Genomic DNA, 18,623 nt, shown 5'->3' with positions numbered 1-18,623 from the left:
ACCATTTACAGCATGCCAACTCACAAACATTCAGCTAACTCAGGTCCACCTGGAAATAAAACAATTCCACAGGGCCTGCCAACTGGAGCTCTACCACTAGGCTTTTGGTCAAGGCAAGTGAGCCTACCACCAACCAGAGCCCAGACGCCCCTCCCACCAGCAAGCAGCACTCACAGAAGAAGAATCTGAATCAGCAGTGCAGTAAAATCGAATCCCATGGCTGAACATTAAACTGGAGTGATAAAACCAAGTTGTATATATATTATACTCTATTACAAAAGATGAAGCAAGTTGTTACTGTTAAAAATGTTATGTGTTGCGAACCAAGATGCTGTACTGTACTATACTATGAAAGTTCCAATGTAAACTACCCTGAGTGGCATATAAATATAATAAACAAACAAATGAATGAACGAATAATAAAATAAATTTGGTTTGGAATTAACATTGCTGAGAACTGATTTGATTACCCTTCCATTTCCTCTGGAGAGATTCATAAATATATCTCATTGTTTGTACTGTAGTTGGTGATGCCACAGTTTTGGTATTGTGAAAAGTCAAGTCATACACCTTGGCAAATCAGAGAGAGTGAGAGATACACAAGAGAGAAGGATGTGGGAACAAAAAAGAACAGTAGCTGTTAAGGGCTCTAATACAAAACAATTGCAGGATATTGCTAATACTCAGCCAGTGGCTCACTGTGCAAGCCTATGCAGAATCACTCCAGTGTAAACCTAACTGATTTCTGGAGCATAGGGTGGCACTTTTAGGCATGCAAATGTAATGTTCTTCGGCCTTGTGCAGACATTCTTAGTACAGATGTCCAGGTCTTAGATGTGTTATAACAGTACAACCAAGATGTGTTCTTTACAAGTCTAGGCTGTTAACATCCATTGTGCATCTGCGTCTAACATTGTGTTTAACAGCTTTCTCTCCTCACCAGACCTAACTCTTTCCTGGTCAAGGTTCTATCTATAAATAGATCTATTCACCTATCCCCCCCCCCATATGCATGGGCTTTGAATGCATAATTATAACTTCCATTCTTCCAGAATTGGAATTGCATATCTAAGATATGTGTGTTTAGCCCCTTGTGTGGGTGGGATTCTGAACATGTGGTCAGGGCCCAGGAGTACAATCCAGATCCACTGCAACCCTAAAAATAAACCTTATACTTTTGAGAATAATGTAACAGAGGTGTATAATAATAGAATGGCAACAGAGCTATTTTGTGACCACAAAAGCTCTGCTCTGGAAGTTTTTATAAAGAACCAGCCAGACAAGAGAAATTAAATAAATAAGATGAATTATTTGTACAAAATAATTATATAAACAAGTTTTTTTTTAGGGGGAGGAAAGCCGCCTCCTGTAATTTGTCAACCCTAATAAACTTACAATGATGCTACCAACTAACAAATTATCAAATATTTGAAATTACATTCATAGGCTGCAAGCCTTTGCACAGTTACAAATATGTAAGTCTCAATGGGGCTTACTGCAGGTGCTCTGTGCATGGTCATAGTCAAGGTGTGCAAAGGGGGCAGGGTGACCAAGTGCCCTTGGGTGCAACCCAGCACCATCAAAACCAATGGCACTGTTTTTGATTTTGATAAGAAGTGGATTGCACTATTTTGCTTTAATCCAGGGATTCCTTGCAGGAGTGGGACCTCTGTTGTCTACATGGTGCTCTTTTGGAGCTCCTCTGCTTGCAATTGCTTTGCTGTTCACTTAAATGGAGGTGAATTAAAAAAGGATGTCAGTCTGGAACTTCCCTCTTCACTAAAGTGAACAGGTAAGACTGACAGACCTGTGCATGCCTCTAAACACAGAGAAAGCACTGGATCCAGGACATTGTCTCTGAAAAGACACAGTTATTTCATAACAAGGATCAAGGAGGTGAACGTCTAAATGAGTAGAGCTATTCAGAAGCTGATACTCTTCTGAACATCTCATCAATTATTCTTATCGAGAACTCCATCATTTGTTCCATTTGTAACGGCATGTTTAAGACCTCCCTCCAAAATGCTGCAATTAACTCTGTATTCATTGAAATGTACTTAAGATTAAACACAAGTGCTATTAAAAATAAGGGGGAAGGATACATTATCATTGATATAAAAAAACACTCTAGGGAAAACACACATTAGATCCCCCCCAATAGTTTCATCTGGACAAACATAATGTACAATTATTCATATTGCACTTTTTATACAAGAAATTCTAATAAATATACACAAAAAGATACATTTACATACATAGAACAACATTCTTCTTTTTTTAAATAAACGCTGCATTGATTTCTAACAACACAATACCTCAGAGACCCAACTAAAGAGAGAGCGCATTCTCTACCAGACACATTTTGGAATGACCCAAAAGGGGAGGCAATTTGATTTGACGGAGACCTTCCTAGAGACTCTCCAGGCTTTCTTAACAATACATCGGCAATAATAAAAGCTGCAGTTTGTCAATGCTACCTTCAGGGCATTTTATTACTGCAGCACCAGCTCGGAACCCCATCGTAGGAGGCACCTGAGCCAGAATCAAGCCCTTTTATGCAACTGCTGCTTAACTAAAGTCTGAAAACTGGAGGCTTCACCAAGATGCGTTCCCTAATAAGCTGCTAACATCCATTGTATGTCTGCTTGTAGGAGCTCAGAGCAGTCAGGTCAAGGCCACGGGAACCATTTCAGGAAAGAAATCCATTTTTTCTCATGCCAGGACAGATGTTAAAGTCTTGCAACTGAAGCAATGAGATGCTATTGGTACAGCAACCCGGCTCCAATTAACTGATGAAGACTCAACCATGACAAAGAAGCTAATTCCAGTCCTTTACAGATGTCCTGTTTGGGGGTATACGACCATGCCACGTTGTGTAAAACAGGTACCGCCTGCAGTTACTGCCTCACTATGTACTGCACATTTTCTGCTTTAATACACATGTGGGTGCCTGTTTCAGACTAGCATGCTAGTCCATATATACGTGATTATTAGGTTCCGGGTTTGCGTGATTCTAGGGCAATTTCTGCACATCAGTAAAAAATAGTGTTATACCAGCTGAATGGCATAGCGCTAAATCATATTGCATCTCCCAGCCCCTCACCTTTTTGCTGTTTCGCCTTTGTCTGCCTTCTTTTCACGCCTCTTACCCTCCACATCTGCTGCTGGAAATGGTGGAAGAGAGCAACACGCCTTGTATGTGACTCACTTCCACCTGTCAATCAATCCAGGCAACCAATCTCCTTTCTCCATGTATTAAAGGTACCGCGATGCCCACTAATTTTTTTTTAAATCCATACTTCTCCGTTGAAATGCCTATGCATAGTGCTTTTTGAACACCACCCCTTGTGGGATCACGAGTCCTTTGATACTTTTAAAAATTAATCTCGTTCCTGATTTTTTTTGGGGGGGGGGTTAAGAAAACTTTAGAGAGGCACACGTTGTGTTACAACTTTGAAAACAAATTCTTTTATTTCTAGTATCACCTGCACCCTTGTCTGCCTATTCATTGCTCCAGTAAGTGAGCCATTTTTAAAAAGAAATTCCTGGGAACAAGGGAGAGGGAGGTGGGTGCAAGGGTGGAATGAGGCAGGCACCTTTAGTGCGTTAGAGCCTCCATACCTTCCCTCTGCTGGTTGCTCTCTGGTAGCTAGCGCTAAATAGGTTGGTGAATCCACTTTATGAGATTCCCCAACTTGCGCTTTAAAATGGAGGATGTAGCCAGCCAGTTACTGCCCAGATGCTGGATGTTGGTGACATCATACAGAGGGGCCGGAATATAATAACTACATTAGGTAAGCATTTCACTACATTTAATAGAAGAAGAAGAAGAGTTGGTTCTTATATGCCGCTTTTCTCTACCTGAAGGAGGCTCAAAGCAGCGTACAGTCGCCTTCCCTTTCCTCTCCCCACAACAGACACCCTATGAGGTGGGTGAGGCTGAGAGAACCCTGATATCACTGCTCGGTCAGAACAGCCTTATCAGAGCTGTGGCAAGCCCAAGGTCACCAGGCTGGCTCATGTGGGAGAGTGCAGAATCGAAGTGCTAGATTAGAAGTCTGCACTCCTAACCACTACACCAAACTGGTGCGGAAATGCCCTAGCTTTTGCAAACACTCCTAGAAATGTCCCATTTACCAAAAGGAAAAAAGAGATGAACAGCTCACTGCTGTTCACACAGGAGGGTGGGGAGTGGGAAGTATAAAGATACGGATTTGGGAATTTGTGTTCTTTCGTTATTATAAAATATATTTTAAACGGTGTTTATCCTGATTGGCTTAGTTCAAACATTATGCAAAAGCGTTATTCAAGGAATCATAAGTAATCAAGCGTCATCTGAAACTATGTTCTGAAGTTGGTTTAGTAACATAGTTAAGTCTTACATGGTTTCACGGGATGTTTGAATACAGGTATTATGGCTTGTTCCCTGGAACTGCTTTCTCCAGTTACAGAGTGAAGATAAGGCTGAGATAAACCAGGATTTGAGTTATCATCTGAATGCTGAACCCTGGGTCCATTCTGCACACATTAGATAATGCACTTTCAATGCCATTTAGAAGTAGATTTTCCAGCTGCAAAAGCACATTGAAAGTGCATTATCTGATATGTGCAGAATGGGCCCTGCTCTCACCAACTAACCACAGTTAGAATAAACCAGAATCTTACATTATGTTTGAACAAAGCCAATATGTTCTTTTTCATGTACACGCTCTTTCATCCTAGTAACAAATTTCATTTAAAATTCTCTAGCTGTTTAATAATTAACTGGTTAGCAGCCCCCTCAAGCTGGCTGTGTGGAAGTGGGCTATTTTAGGATCTGCATCTTTAGCTTTTTCTCCCATTTCATCAATTGCACACATTCACTTTTCATTAAGATTAAAAAACAACAACCTCCGTTTTCAACTAGAAGAGGTGAAAATGAAAACAGGACGTAGATATGACTGTGGGGAGATCAAGGAACATTTTTAAAAATGATATCTGTGCTTGTCTGGGTGCACCCAAAGCTTTTGGTTTGCTTCTCAGAATGCTACAAACTCACTTTTAAACGAATGAGCCTTCTGAGAAGCCACCTGCTCCTGAGATGAGGAAGTGGCAGGTTGTAACGCAGTAGAAAAATATAGCTAAAACTCCTTGTAGACAAAGTTTACCAAGCAGCAGCTTCCCACTCTTTGCTCACACTCCCTTCATCCGTAGCATCGTGTCAGGCAGTGAGGAGAATTTTACCAGTCCTCTCCCTCCCCTGCTTCCTTTGACTTCTGATGGCACGAGGTTATGTGGTAAAATTCTCTCCACCTTGGGAATAACTGGGTGTTGGCAAGCATGTCACGGCAAGTTACTACTTGGTCACTGGCTGTCTGCATCAGTGTTGTATTATAATGCACGCCAGAGTCAAATGTAAGTTTACTCCATGGTTCCGTTCTGTTATTTCCCCTTTTCCTTAATTCCCCTTGCGTGTACATATGTATGGACTCTCACTCTGATTCACACACTGGCCACCTGAGCCTGGTGTTCAGAGGGACCCTTCATTCAGCATGGTCTTTTTGTCCATCCTGATGTCTTCTAGGGAGGGCTAGTCTTGATGCTCTCTCCCTCTCCCTCTCCCTCTCCCTCTCTCACTCTCAGTCTCCACCCTCACAATGAACTGCAACTTGCTGCGTTTCGGTCTCCCAACCTCCATCGAAGGGAAACTGTCGAGTTCTTTACAAAAACAACAATTCCGTTAAAAGGTCAGTTTTAAAAAAATTGGAGGGGGGGGGGAGGAAAGGAAAAATAAATAAATAAAAATGGGGAAAGAGGCCATTCTATTCCGATTTCTCTTGTCTCTCACGGAGCCCTTCTCACAACAAGGCAGAGTGAGGCTGGTGGGAGTTTCTCCCAGGGTTCGCTGCCCTTCTTCAGGCTTTTCCACACGTCCCACAGCAGCGTGATTTGAACTGCGTGAGCTGGCAGAGCTTCAGCTGCTTCACCTTCTCACAGTACCTGGTGGTGTCTCTGCACTCGACTAGGAAAAGGGGGAAGAGAATAATGGATTCTGTAAAAATGGAACGTTGAACTCTTTTCGCTTTGGATCTTATTTTCTGGCTAGTTTTAGAACTGGCACATTTCTTGGCTTTCTTCCTCTCCTCTCAGTCTCGTTTTATTACGGCTCCATTATGCTGGCCAATTTGTCACAGCCCAACCTATGAATGATCACGGAGAGGAGGGAACGCAGGATTGTGTGTCAGGCTGAGCTTCCCTTACTACCACTTGGGCCATAGGATTATGATCTGGTTTTGACGACTCTAAAGAGGATGATGAACGCTGCCCCGGACCTGCCAGTTGATCATGTGCTGGATAGATTTGGAAGGAGAAATTGGTGGTTGCTCTGCTGAACGGTTCTCAGAAGTTGAAGCAGAAGAGCCCAATGCAATAAAAACAGGTACAATAGTAATTTGCTGGAGCTACAGGTTCTCTGTGTGGGGCAGGCAAGACAGCTTCTTTTAAAGTCATAGCTACAGGAGAAAGAATTGCCTCAAAGAACAAGGAATGTACCAGCAGAAGATTCTCTGAATCTCTAGGAAATCAAAACCTTCTTTAGGAAAATCTAACTTTTTCAACATATTTCAAGACACAAACAACTAGGGTTAGCCTGCCACAATGTATCTTCTGATTACTATTCCATAAAGGATAAATGCACAGTTCCATTTAACATGACAATCTGCTGTGCTTTGTGTGAAAGAGATAATGCCTTTGTAATGTCTTGCCAACTGGTGAGAGAATTTTATTGAGCATAACCAGAGCAGAACTCTAGGGAAGCAGTGGAATGGTACTATTAGATGCATATCAAATATGCTACCTGTACAGGCCCACCTCTATAGGGTGAACTAACTTTAAGTACTTGTGCATTCAAAGAACAGCTTTCCCCAGCGATCGTAGAGCTAAACTGGAAGCCAGATGTGCGTACATGTGAAGGTATTTCTGCTAAAATATACAAGTGAAGGCTTGGCTCCATGGCATCACCTTCAGTTTTTGGGCAGGGGAGGTGACTAACAACAATCAGCCTTTAGATTGGGAATTCTGCATACCTTGCAGCTGTCAGTCTCACTGTTCAGAGTACGTTACTCTGGGAGTGAAATTAGCCTTATTTACACTCTTGTCAGCACTACACACCCAGTGGGCTGTTACCTTACAATCTCTTCCACTTCTACAGCCTGAAGGAACTTTCTCCTCGTTAATTCCAAATGATATTTGCTTTGGTTTCCACCTATGTTTCCACCCCAGTCATGGCATGTATAATGTTGGATACTAGGGTACTTCTAGAGGGCAGCCAGAGGTGCAGCTGGGATGCCCATCCATCCAACACAAAGGAATTTCTAGCCAAGGGGCTTGAGGCAACTGTCATTAAGTGCTACCTTCACTGGGCAACATTTGCTGGTCTTATGAGATTGTTTCAACAAGAAACAAACAAAATGAAAAGAGCATCAGAACTGCCTGTCTGGATCAGACCAGACACGGTATCCAACCACGGCCCAGGCAGATCTGAATGGCCAGCAACTGTGTTCCGCTATGGCTTGCCTCTCCCTCTGACAGTCAAAAGTATGCTGCTTCTAATCGTGGCAGCTCTGTTTGGCTTGTGTTGGCTCCTGTTTGTTACCAGATTCACAAATTTCATGAAGCCATCTCAGTTACCAGCCATCACCAACTTCTGGATCCATTAAGAAGTTGAGAGCAGCACAGTCACCATCTGGCTTGTGGGTGTCACCTAGGCTGATTCAGCGTGCTGCTTAACTGCTACCATCACTGAGGGAAGCGGCTGTCTCAAAAAGACACTGTTGGCAGGGAGCGGAAAGCTCAGTGCTCGGGGAACCTGGCAACAAGCTCCGAGTTTCCTCCAGCAAGAATAACAGGCTGTCGTTTCTGAACGTTTATGCAATGCACGGGATCAGCGGATCTGAGAAGTATCGCTCCATCGACAACGGATGGCGCCCCCCATCCCGTTCCCCTTAGAGGACGTACTGTTTTCACATGGGGTGATGTTGCAGCGCTGCCAGTTAGCAGGCCTTGGTCTCCAGGAACACAAATGCTCTTGCACAGGTTTGTTGGTATGAACACGCACACACTCCACTCGTCTTGACTGGAAGCCGTAGTTCCCACAAGTAGCTGTACACAGAGTCCACAAACTGACCCTCCAGTGTACGCTGCAAGCATCTGTCCAGCAGTTCTGTATGCTTAGTGGCCTTTTGGCAAAAGGAAAAATACAGCATTAAATAACATGCAAAAAAAAAAATTGAACAGCACATTTATATGATTTCGTACATTTATATGTTTTTATGGAGAATAGCAAGTTGTTATGGAGGGCACCGAAACTCCAGTTCTGAACACCAAGAAATTTGTGCAGAAACTTCCCTAGCTTCTGAGATTTCAGCAGGTTTTGCCTCTACACATTTTTAAGCATCTCTCTGTAATCCTAACAGCTAGAAACTTGCTTTTACAAAAGCCAAGATTTTCAAGAAACTGATCTACTTTCACATATCTTTGGATCATGTACTCTCGGTCCACTATAGCAATTGTTTGCAACTGGATTTTCCTATATGGAACAGGTTAGAGGAGGGATAGCTAATGTTTCCTTTTCTGTCTTAGTGTACCTAGCCAACCACCTGGAAACTACTTTGACCCATATTTATTCATTTTACAAACCAGGAAAAAAATCCTCTTATCAGCTGAGCTGATGAATGCAGAGGAGGCTTAAGGAAACAGATCCAAGCCAACCAGCACATCTAAGGTCAGTTTCAGAAATGCCTGATTTGCCTGCCTCTTGAACTTGCATTTCATTAGATTCACATTTCCATGGAAATATGAAGCCTACAGACTGGATTAGTACTCTTGAGTAGAAATAGGAGAATCCGAATGATAAATGAGAGCAATGTTCCTCAAACTGGGATCCTTGGACCCCAGGGCATTCATCTGTATTAGCCTATCTGGCTAAATAGAAAACAGAGCCCTCTCAGTTTTCTAGGACTTACAGGAAGTATCTTCTCAGGGGAAGGAGATGGAAATGACTTCCTCCTCTTACAAAGCATATGCTCACTGAGGGTCTTCTCCTCCCCCCTCAGTTACCAGATCATCTCAGAGCAGCAGCCAGACAATGCTCTTGGAAGGGACAATTGCACTGGAATCATGCCAATGCACGATGTAGCTTCTGGTGTAAAACTGACAGTAACACCATCACACTGTAGGATTTGGGTGAATCCTAGAGTGTTTGTCCTGACATGGTGACATTTCTTCTGGTTTTGCACCAGAAGTGATAGTATAGATTGGCATGATAATGGTGAGCTTGTGAGGTAACGGCAGGGGACACAGGCTGATGCCAAAAGATGTCCTGCTGTAGGCTCCCTCCTACTTTTCCCTCACTAGCACAGCCATTATCTTGTGGGTGGGTCAGGAAAGGGAGGATAGCTGAACTCTCATTCTGCTACAGCTCTGACAGAATGTGGATTTCTACCTTTTATTGAAGGACTAGAAAATAAGCCCACTGCAGGCAAAATGCAGCGGGCGCTAGGACGGCACGCGATGAGGGCGTAACGGGTGTGCGGCGGGGCTCTTGAAGTCCGGGGACGTCCGGGAGGGGTGGGACCTTGCGGCCTACCTGGTTTCCTGGGGGGCGAGCGGCGGGCATGCTGGAGGGCAGGAGGAAGTGGACGGGCTGCGGCTGGGAAGCTGGCTGGGCACTCAGGCTGTGAGTTGCTGGATGTAGCGGCACTGGAGGTGGGCAGCTTGGGCCGCGTGGTGGAGTGTGCCGGCGGCGCCGCCGGGTGGGCCGAAGTGTCCCTCACCGGCTGCTGCTGGTGGGCGGGTCCGGTGGGCGAACAGTGATGGGCGGCAGCGGAGCGTCCTGCGCGTGCGCGGCAGCCGGGAGCAGCCTCAGCCGGCATCATGGGAGCTGGGCGGCTGGCGCTCTGTGGTGGGTCGCATCAGTGCCAGCGGCGGTCCCGAAGCATCGCCCGCCGGCCGCTGCTGGCTGGCTGGGCCTGGGGGCGATGTCTTGTTAGCGGCAGCGGCGACCTGCGGCCTTGAAGGCTTGGAGGTAATGGCGGCGGGCGGACGGCTGTTATGGAGCGCAGAGGGGGGCGGATCGCGAGGCGCTTTGCGGGCGGAGAGGATCGGTCACCGAAGCCGGGCCGGAGGGTCCCCGGGGAAGCGAGGCGCGCCACGCTCGGCCAGACGGCCGTCCCTGTGGGCTGCGATGCAGCTCGTCTCCCCGCCTGTCTGCGTCCTTTCACGGCAGCGGCAGCGGCTCCCAGCGGCTTCCTTCACTCGAAGCGGGCAGGCGGAGCGGCACACCGCCTGCAAGCCAGCCAGGCCGCCACCGCCGCACGTGGGGCAAGAGCGCAGTAAGGGAGGAAAGGAGGGAGGCCGCGGCGGTTCCCTTGTGCAGGCGGCGCGGGATGGCACTGTGGCTCGGGGGGGTCCCGGGCTCGCTCGGTCAACAGGCTGAGACGGCGAGCTGCCTCAGGCCGGCCGCAAGGGAGCCCCCGGCAGCCGCGCTCTGCGCGGCTGCCGGGGACTCCCTTGCGGCCGGCCTGATGGGTCGGAGGCGCTTCGCGCCTCCGACACACCAGGGCACCGGCAAAGGGAGCAAGTGCGAGCCGCGCTGCGCGCGGCTCGCAATTGCTGTGGTGGGAATCGGAGGGACCAATTGGCAGGCGCTGCGCGCCTGCCAATTGGTCCCTCCGATTGTCTGTCCAGAGGAAGGGTCCAATTTGGACCCTTCCTCATCACGGACACATCCCGCCTCAGAACCCCTTAGCCTTTTATTTAGTCCGTGGCGCCTGCGGCGCCACGGGCGGTTTAAAGATGAGGTCCTTGTTCTCTGGGTTGTCTCAGAATTTTTCATATCAGTTTACAAAGCTACATCCAATCTATCCTTTCCATCATCATGGGGGCTTTTACCTGTGTAATGTTTGTCAAAGCTGAACGATCAGAGCTGAACTTTGTGGTCAATATCTGGGGCCCTAGCTCATTGGTTCATGCAGGCTGTGTACCTTTGAAATGTACATTGCCATGTGAAGGCATTAAGTCCACATTCTAAGTGCACCACTGGGCTTTCCTCTTTGGATACTGATCCCTACTGGTTCCTGCTCACAGTCCTTTTCTAGCAAAATCAGTTTTGTTGTTATAACATGTACTGGTCCAGCTCCAGCAGTGTCCGTGTCAGGGAGCCATACTGATACTCAAGTAGATCCTGGACACCTCTGTTGTAGCCAGGTCTCGAGCAGCTTCTGGACACGACTGCAGTTGGGCCCAACATGGCTTCCGGATGCTGTTGCCAGGCCTTTAGCAGCTGCTGGATGCCACCATGAATGGGACTTGAGTGGCTCTTAGACACCTCCACCATGGGGCCTCCAGGACAGACGAGGGAAGCCCATTGTCCTTGTGGGCGCAGAAAAAGCTATTGTTTTTTTTGGGGGGGGGGAGATTTAAAACCCACCAGTCATTTCTGCAAATTCTACAAATATGAAGGCTCCCCCAAGTTTGCAGAAGTGGCTCTGCAGATTTAGATATCTGCAGTTGGGGCCATGCCTTGCTGTTAAAATATATGATTTACTCTTCCGTGGCAGAAAAAGATGCTACTCGTTTTGGGGTGGGGGTGGGGGAGTAAATTAACATCTTACCTTTGCAGGCAACTGTTTACAGTAATTAATAATTTAAATTGATAAAGAAAACATAGTCTCCAAATTCAAAAGACAAATATCATTAGGTTAGAACTGAGGTCTGAGGATCACTGGGTTTTACCTTGGAAGGGAGCCACACTGGTCAGCAGATACAGATATCCCATCCCTGGTCTGACAGAAAACTTGTCTGTGCTGCACGGACAGTCTGGATCCAACACATGGACCATTACACTGTTAAGAAAGAAAATCAGACATTTAGTAGAACAAATCTACATTGTTTGTGCCCCACCATCATACCAAATGTAACCCATCAGCCATACATGAAAACTATTCATGGGCTTGATTAACATGTATCTGTTGTCTGCCCAGGGCTGCAGAAACAAGGAGTTTCTTAAGGACCAGGTCAACAAAAATACATGGCTGGATCATCATCATCATTTTATTTTTGTATGCTGCCCTTCCCTGTCCCCATGTGCTTCTTAGAGTAAATAAAAAGGTTTACTGCTTGCAAATGAGAAGCTCTTAGTGTTTTGCTGCAGACCTCAAGATACGCAGATTGATAGATCAAGTGTTTAATCCCAGGAAGAAGAAAAAGAGGGGTTTTTTTTGTACCCCACTTTTCACTCCCCGATGGAGTCTCAAATGGCTTACAATCTCCTTTCCTTCCTCTCCCCAACGGAGACACCCTGTGAGGAAGGTGAGGCTGAGAGAGCTCTGAGTGAACTCTCCAGGTCACCCAGCTGGCTGCACGTGGTGGAGTAGAGAATCAGATCAGTTCTCCACATTAGAGGCCACCTCTCTTAACCACCAATCTGGCTCTCGGAAAGCAGCCACCTTGATGTGTTTTAGCAAAACGAATAGTCTCCTGTAGCACCTTAAAGTCTGATCAATGCATCCTTGACAATAAAAACAACAACACCCATCAACTAGAAAAAGGCTGGTGCTGTAGTGAAAGACCACAACCCACCCACCCACCCACCCACCCTCTGGTGGAAGCTTGCAATCCTCACAGGAGATTGCACTCTATCCCCCATTGCTGGACATTTCACATCTCATCATTATCCTAATTTACAGGAGAGCAGTTAATAAGACAGAACCAGGGCAGACATATTTCCATTAAAAATGAGTAATTGAAAAGTGTGAGACGATTAACTGCAAAGTCCTGGAAACATAACAACTGTAGTATATCAGCTCCTCATAAAGAGAGGACATTTCAACAGGAATAAACCTGTCACTTTTTAAAGAATTTAATCCCCCCCTCAGTTAACTGTAACAAGTTATGAGCGACTGGTGCTTGGTTTCAATAATCCTGAACTGCTTCAGTAGAACCAGGAAGGAAAAGTGCTGCATTAAGGAAAAAGATATTGCTAGGACGTAAGTAGCAAAAGTGTAGTGAAGTAACATCTACAAATATTGAAGGAGAAATTCACATGGACTCTTTCCACAGTACAGTCCAACCTGATGCTTTGAATTTGTGGCATGGATTCCACAACAGGACTTTTAAGCGAGGCTCAGACCTGCTTAATATATTCTGCAGCTTACTTGGGAAGTGATCTGCACCATCTCCCAACATGCATGCTGTCTTAAATTGTTTTGGCACATGCTCAGTAACGTAAGAATGGACTTGCATTGAAAAAAACGGATGGCCGCTTTGTAAGAGAGGAAGTTTTACACCTCCCTCTTCAATGGTGACCCATGGGGGGGGGGGGGAGTCAAATCCTGATTTCTTCACTGGAATACTGTGACCTCCCAAAAGGAGAAAAGTATGCTGGAAAGGAGGATTTGGAAACCGCAGGGTAAGTGGCCATAGAATTTGGACCTGCTCCTGGAGAGGTGACATTTTGACATTGTTCAAATTATTAAGAAAGCAGAAGTAGGGGTTTAATGTACTGTGGATATGGTCTTGGTATGGGAATACAAGAGTTGTACTGAATACAGATGTATCTGTATAAGTTTCTGTATTCCTTTAGATTTCAAATAAAACTCACCTCAGGTCTTTGGCGTTAACATAGCAAAACATCACTTATCTGGACCAGTTCATACCTTACTTTTGCTAGACACGTTAGGTTGGATCAGTTCCTCCTAGCTTTTGTACAAAACAGATGCAATCATTCCCAGCTTGTAAAAAGGTATTGTAAAAGGGTATTCTGCCATCTTTTTCATACAGGTTAGATCCAACCCAGTATATGTGCATTGGGGCCACTATCTAAAGAGGTGCTTTAGGCATGTCAAGGGCCACAACATCCCTAAGGGTACTTCTCACAATAGCCCCCCCAAAGACCCATACCTTATCATACATGCTGTCTCCTGGAACAGGGGTAGTCAACCTGTGGTCCTCCAGATGTCCATGGACTACAATTCCGAATGCTGGCAGGGGCTCATGGGAATTGTAGTCCATGAACATCTGGAGGACCACAGGTTGACTACCCCTGTCCTGGAATTCAAAATAGTTGTCCATAGTCTCTAAGGTTTTAACCACAAGTATGAAGAAATCTCTGAATCATTTCAAGATTGCACAAAATTCTTATCTCCAGGGCCACTTTTATATTCCCATCAAATTTAAAAGATAGGAGTGGAGGAAAGGTCAATTTTTGGAGGGGACTGAGACAATCTGCTTATTTTCATTGTACTTTAAGAAAGGTTGTGATTGAACTTGGCCAATAAGAACCTGATGTCCCCCTGGGTGAACTACATGATACAATAGCAAAATGTTACTGATCCATAGCCAGTAATCTGTTCCTAATTGTAATCAGAATAATCAATTTGTAGTCCCGGATAGGAATGCAGCTATATAGGTTTACACAGAGCTCAAGGTTTACACAGAGCCCCCACCCCCATGCCTTTGGTTGGAGAAATATTTTATTAGAAAGCCAAAAGGTCAGTTGATGAATCCAAGCAACTTTTGATAACTGAGCCTGGATATGACATCATGGTATGATATAAACCAAAAGCTACCTCTGTGAAGGAATTGGAAGACAGCACACATTACGTAAACCTTACCTGAAATTCCAGAGAAAGTACAAATTGGACAATTTGCTTATGTCTTTTTGAGGAAAGATGAGATCCTTACTAATGCATGCAGCATGACAGTTCAATCAAAGACTGAGTGAACATTTTCCAAAATACACAAAAGCAAGAAAATCCCCCCCCCCCACACCACACACAGTTATAATCAGCTAACTGAAAGCAACAAATCTAATTTCCCTGGAAAGCCGTGGATACCAGGCAAGGGGCCAACTAACTAATGTTCTTCAGAACAGACTGTTGCCCACATTGTGGTGGTCATCTCTGGGTGATGCACAGGTCTTTAAATGAGGGAATTAATGGTCTTTCTGATTCCATCAGGAATTCTAGAATAAACATGACTGGTAGAGCCGTACTGGCTCTTCTCCTTTAAGAAAATGGCTATTTCCATATGGGTTAACTGCCCCAGGATCAATGGTGTTGAGAAATGGGATTCCCTCCTGCATCATGAGGCATCTGTTTACTTTCCTGAATTTCCCTGTCCCTCACACCCCAACTTTTCCCAAAACTGTTACCAAAGTTTTGGGGAAAATAGCATTTGGGGAAAATAGCAAATGGATTGCTGCTGTTTTCCCGGACACTCTTCTTGTGGCAGCGGTTTTAAAAAACCTTTGGTATTAGAATATAAATATATATCAACATACTGTCGTTACAACGCATGTAACGGGTTAATTTCCAAGCTTTCATTTTGTTTAGAAAGTAACTGTTTAACTTGTTCCTTTGAGGAGAAATAAGGAAGAGGCCAGGGACTTATTTTGTAAAACATGAAGTCTAGGAATTTCAGACCCTGTTATACCTACCATTGTAATATTATATTGATACAATATTCTTGTGCCATTGGGTAAAAAACTGCAAGTGCCCCGAGAGCCCCCCCCCCCCCGCCGGGAAGGTAGAGAAACTGCAGAGAAATCAGCCCCGTAAGTGTAGTTTATAAAAAGGCACACTAGCAATGTAGAAACCAAACAAGTACATCCACCTGCCTGTGTTTACTTTGCTATTCTTTTTGAATTGGCCTACCATAGCATGATCAGTTCCACCAGCCAAGCAGGACTCTGATAAGCACACTGACTCCAATAGTATTAGAAGATTGCACTATTCATTTTCTTTGTTTATGTAGTGTTTAATATCATAGGTTTAAGTGCAGCTTCTTCAGTTGTTTTGAATTCCTTCCTGCAATTTTTTTTTAAAGACCTAGTCTGACAAGCCCAATGTCACCCAGCTGGCTGTATGTGGAAGAGGAGTAAAGAATCAAACCTGATTCGTCAGATTAGAAACTGCCACTCTTAACCACTAGACTGAGCAGGCACCAAGCCTGAGAGGTGAGTAACTATGATCCCCATTTTGCCAATCAATATCTGGTACTGAAAGAGCATTACTTCTGATAAAGCAAAGTGGGTGCAGCCACAAAATGGCTGTTGCTTAATGGCAGCTGCAGGAGGTGGCCACAAAATGGCTGCCATAGTAAGGATCCTTGTGTTGTGGGGGCAGCTGCAGCCAAAGCAATACTTTAGTCCGCATAGCCTGTCAAATTTCCAGTGGCTGAACAGAAGCCTCGCCTTACCTTGCCCACTTTCTAAAAACACTCGGTGGGCATCAAGTTCTGGCACCGAGCGTAACTAAATACTGTGTATAATAAAACTGAGACTCATATGTCCTTTCAACAAAAGCGTTCAAAGTCATCAAAAAGCCAGTAACTTGTATTTGCCGTAATTTATTATTAAAATTTATATTGTGCTTTTCAGTGTGTAAAACATATTAGCATTTTTATTTTACTTGTTATCTAACGAAGAAGAGTTGGCTCTTATATGCCGCTTTTCTCTACCTGAAGGAGTCTCAAAGCGGCTTACATTCGCCTTCCCTTTCCTCTCCCCAGAACAGGCACACTGTTAGGTAAGTGAGGCAGAGAGAGCCCTGATATTGCTCAGAACAGCTCTATTAGGACTGTGATGAACCCAAGGTCAACCAGCTGACTGCATGTGGAAGAGTGGGCTTGCCAGGTTAGAAGCTGCCACTCTTAACTACTATACCATGCTGGCACCAAGCTTGAGAGGTGACTGACTGTGATCCTCATTTTACCAAATGCTGGCACTGAGAGAGCATGACCTGCACAATGTCAGCCAGTGCAAAAACATGTTTTGTTCATACTTTTAAACTGGGCCTCCTTGTTATCCCTGAAGACTGGGAATTGTATGCTCTTACCTGTCCCCAAGCAGAAGTGGCCCATTCCACACACAACTGTCTGTTACAGCTCTGGGTATCTACAGGTCGCTTGGCAACCTGAGCGCACGCATCATTGGACATAGGGACTGAGTTGCCTGTAGCTGTCAGTTTCTGGCATGTCACCCGCCGGTTTTGGATTCCTCCCCCACAGCTTTGCGTACAGTGGGACCAGGATGTCACCATCCATCTAAGTGGGGAACAAGGTGGACAGTGAGGCAGAATTATGGGCAGAGAACCAAAAGAGAGCTACAATGATATTCCAAAAATATAAGTCTCTTTCCCCCACATTTTTCACTCACCTAAATGCCATTTCTAATGAAGATTTTTTTTTTGTACAAGAGGCCAATAAGACCGATAAAATTCAGCAACTTCTTGAATCACATGGAATCCAACTATGGAATTCAACCACTATTTCAAGTTTTTTCTCCAAGTTTTTTTTCCCTCTTAAGGCTTTACAAATATAATCTATTATGTTCCTTAGACTACACTATGAGAAATATTTATGCAGTGCTTCCCCTGCTCATGATGATATTAGCTTTAAAACCAGCAAAATAGATATTTTGTGTGATGACAGTGGAAATTCAACTGGAAATAATAGTTTAGAGTCAATTTGTTCCCTTGGCACCAGCTTGTTCTTGATGCTGAAGAATGGATGATGCATCTTCATTCCATACAGAATCCTAAAAGATGTCTGTCCTCTTTGGCCAGAAGGGTTTGGAAACTATCATGGTGAACAACAGCTTCAAGGATGCTGGGACATCTCTTTAGTTCATATAATGTGCATTCCACAGGCACATATAAATTTCCTGGCTGACATTGGGAATCCACCCCCAAGCTTTTGTCCCATTTTCAAACTTAGATTCCTGGCTGCCATACTCCTTCTCCCAATCTGAGACTGAACAGGAAATTCCCACTGTCCAACATTCCGTCTCATCTGTGCCTTTTCCTGCTCAGAACTGGCTGCTCTTATGAGCCAAATTTCATTTTCTGGATTCTGAATTTTTTTGGCAATCATGGGAGATGAGCATTCCAAATTTCAGTGTCCGAGCTGTTCTAGAAATATCTTAACAATTGTAGTAACCGTACCAGCAAGGACTGAGCGCAAGTACATGTTACGTGTAGGTGGGTGTTTATTCTTCCTGATGACTTAAAAACAAGCACAAATGCAGCAGCTGATGCTGCCATTCAAACAAAGGGGTGCAGGGGGAGAGGACGTCCTTAATGCTTTTGCCTTATTTGGCTTTCCTGCTAATAGCTGTCACCTCCAACCTGATTTTATTTCCACAAGGGGGGAAAAACCTTTTCCCCTCCCTCAGCATACGTGTTATCAAATTTCAACCAATTTATGGCAACGCCAGCAAGGGGATTTCAAGGCATGTGAGAAATGGAGGTGGGTCGCCATTGTCTTCCTTCCAACTACTGACCCGGTTTAGCTCCCAGGATCTGACAAGATCCGACTGTAGCATGCTACCCTCCCCCCTTCTTCCTCAACATTGGTGATGATTTTGGGCACAAAAATGGTGTGATGGGGGGGGGGGAGGGAAGCAGCTCCTTTCTTGTCCCCAGATGTAACTTTTCCAGATAATCTATTTTATTTTTAAAAATTAGAAGGTAGTGGTTAACCACTGAAAGTATAGTTCTATTTTTAGATAGGCTGGTATCTTGAAAATTATTATGAGTGCAAACCCATGCAGACTTGTTTAAAGGTCTTCAGCTACAGTCATTCTA

General features: G+C 44.8%; 1 protein-coding gene across 3 annotated transcripts in view; it reads right to left on the bottom strand.

Annotated features, from left to right (window-relative positions):
- Positions 1–1,289: 1,289 nt before the first annotated feature.
- Positions 1,290–18,623, bottom strand: part of ADAMTSL1 (ADAMTS like 1) — a 555,547-nt gene continuing 538,213 nt past the window's right edge. For all 3 annotated transcript variants that reach the window (XM_077345150.1, XM_077345149.1, XM_077345151.1), the window contains 4 exons: positions 16,875–17,082; positions 11,773–11,882; positions 7,996–8,216; positions 1,290–6,001 (listed from right to left, as the gene is read on the bottom strand). In XM_077345150.1, coding sequence (XP_077201265.1) covers positions 5,895–6,001; positions 7,996–8,216; positions 11,773–11,882; positions 16,875–17,082 — 646 coding nt within the window. In that variant the 3' untranslated portion in view covers positions 1,290–5,894. The remainder of the gene's footprint in view (positions 6,002–7,995; positions 8,217–11,772; positions 11,883–16,874; positions 17,083–18,623) is intronic.

The sequence above is a fragment of the Paroedura picta genome, chromosome 7 (assembly GCF_049243985.1).
Source record: "Paroedura picta isolate Pp20150507F chromosome 7, Ppicta_v3.0, whole genome shotgun sequence".
NCBI lineage: Eukaryota > Metazoa > Chordata > Lepidosauria > Squamata > Gekkonidae > Paroedura > Paroedura picta.
The sequence above is the reverse complement of the archived record's forward strand: the minus strand, read 5'-3'. Positions and strand labels throughout refer to the sequence as shown.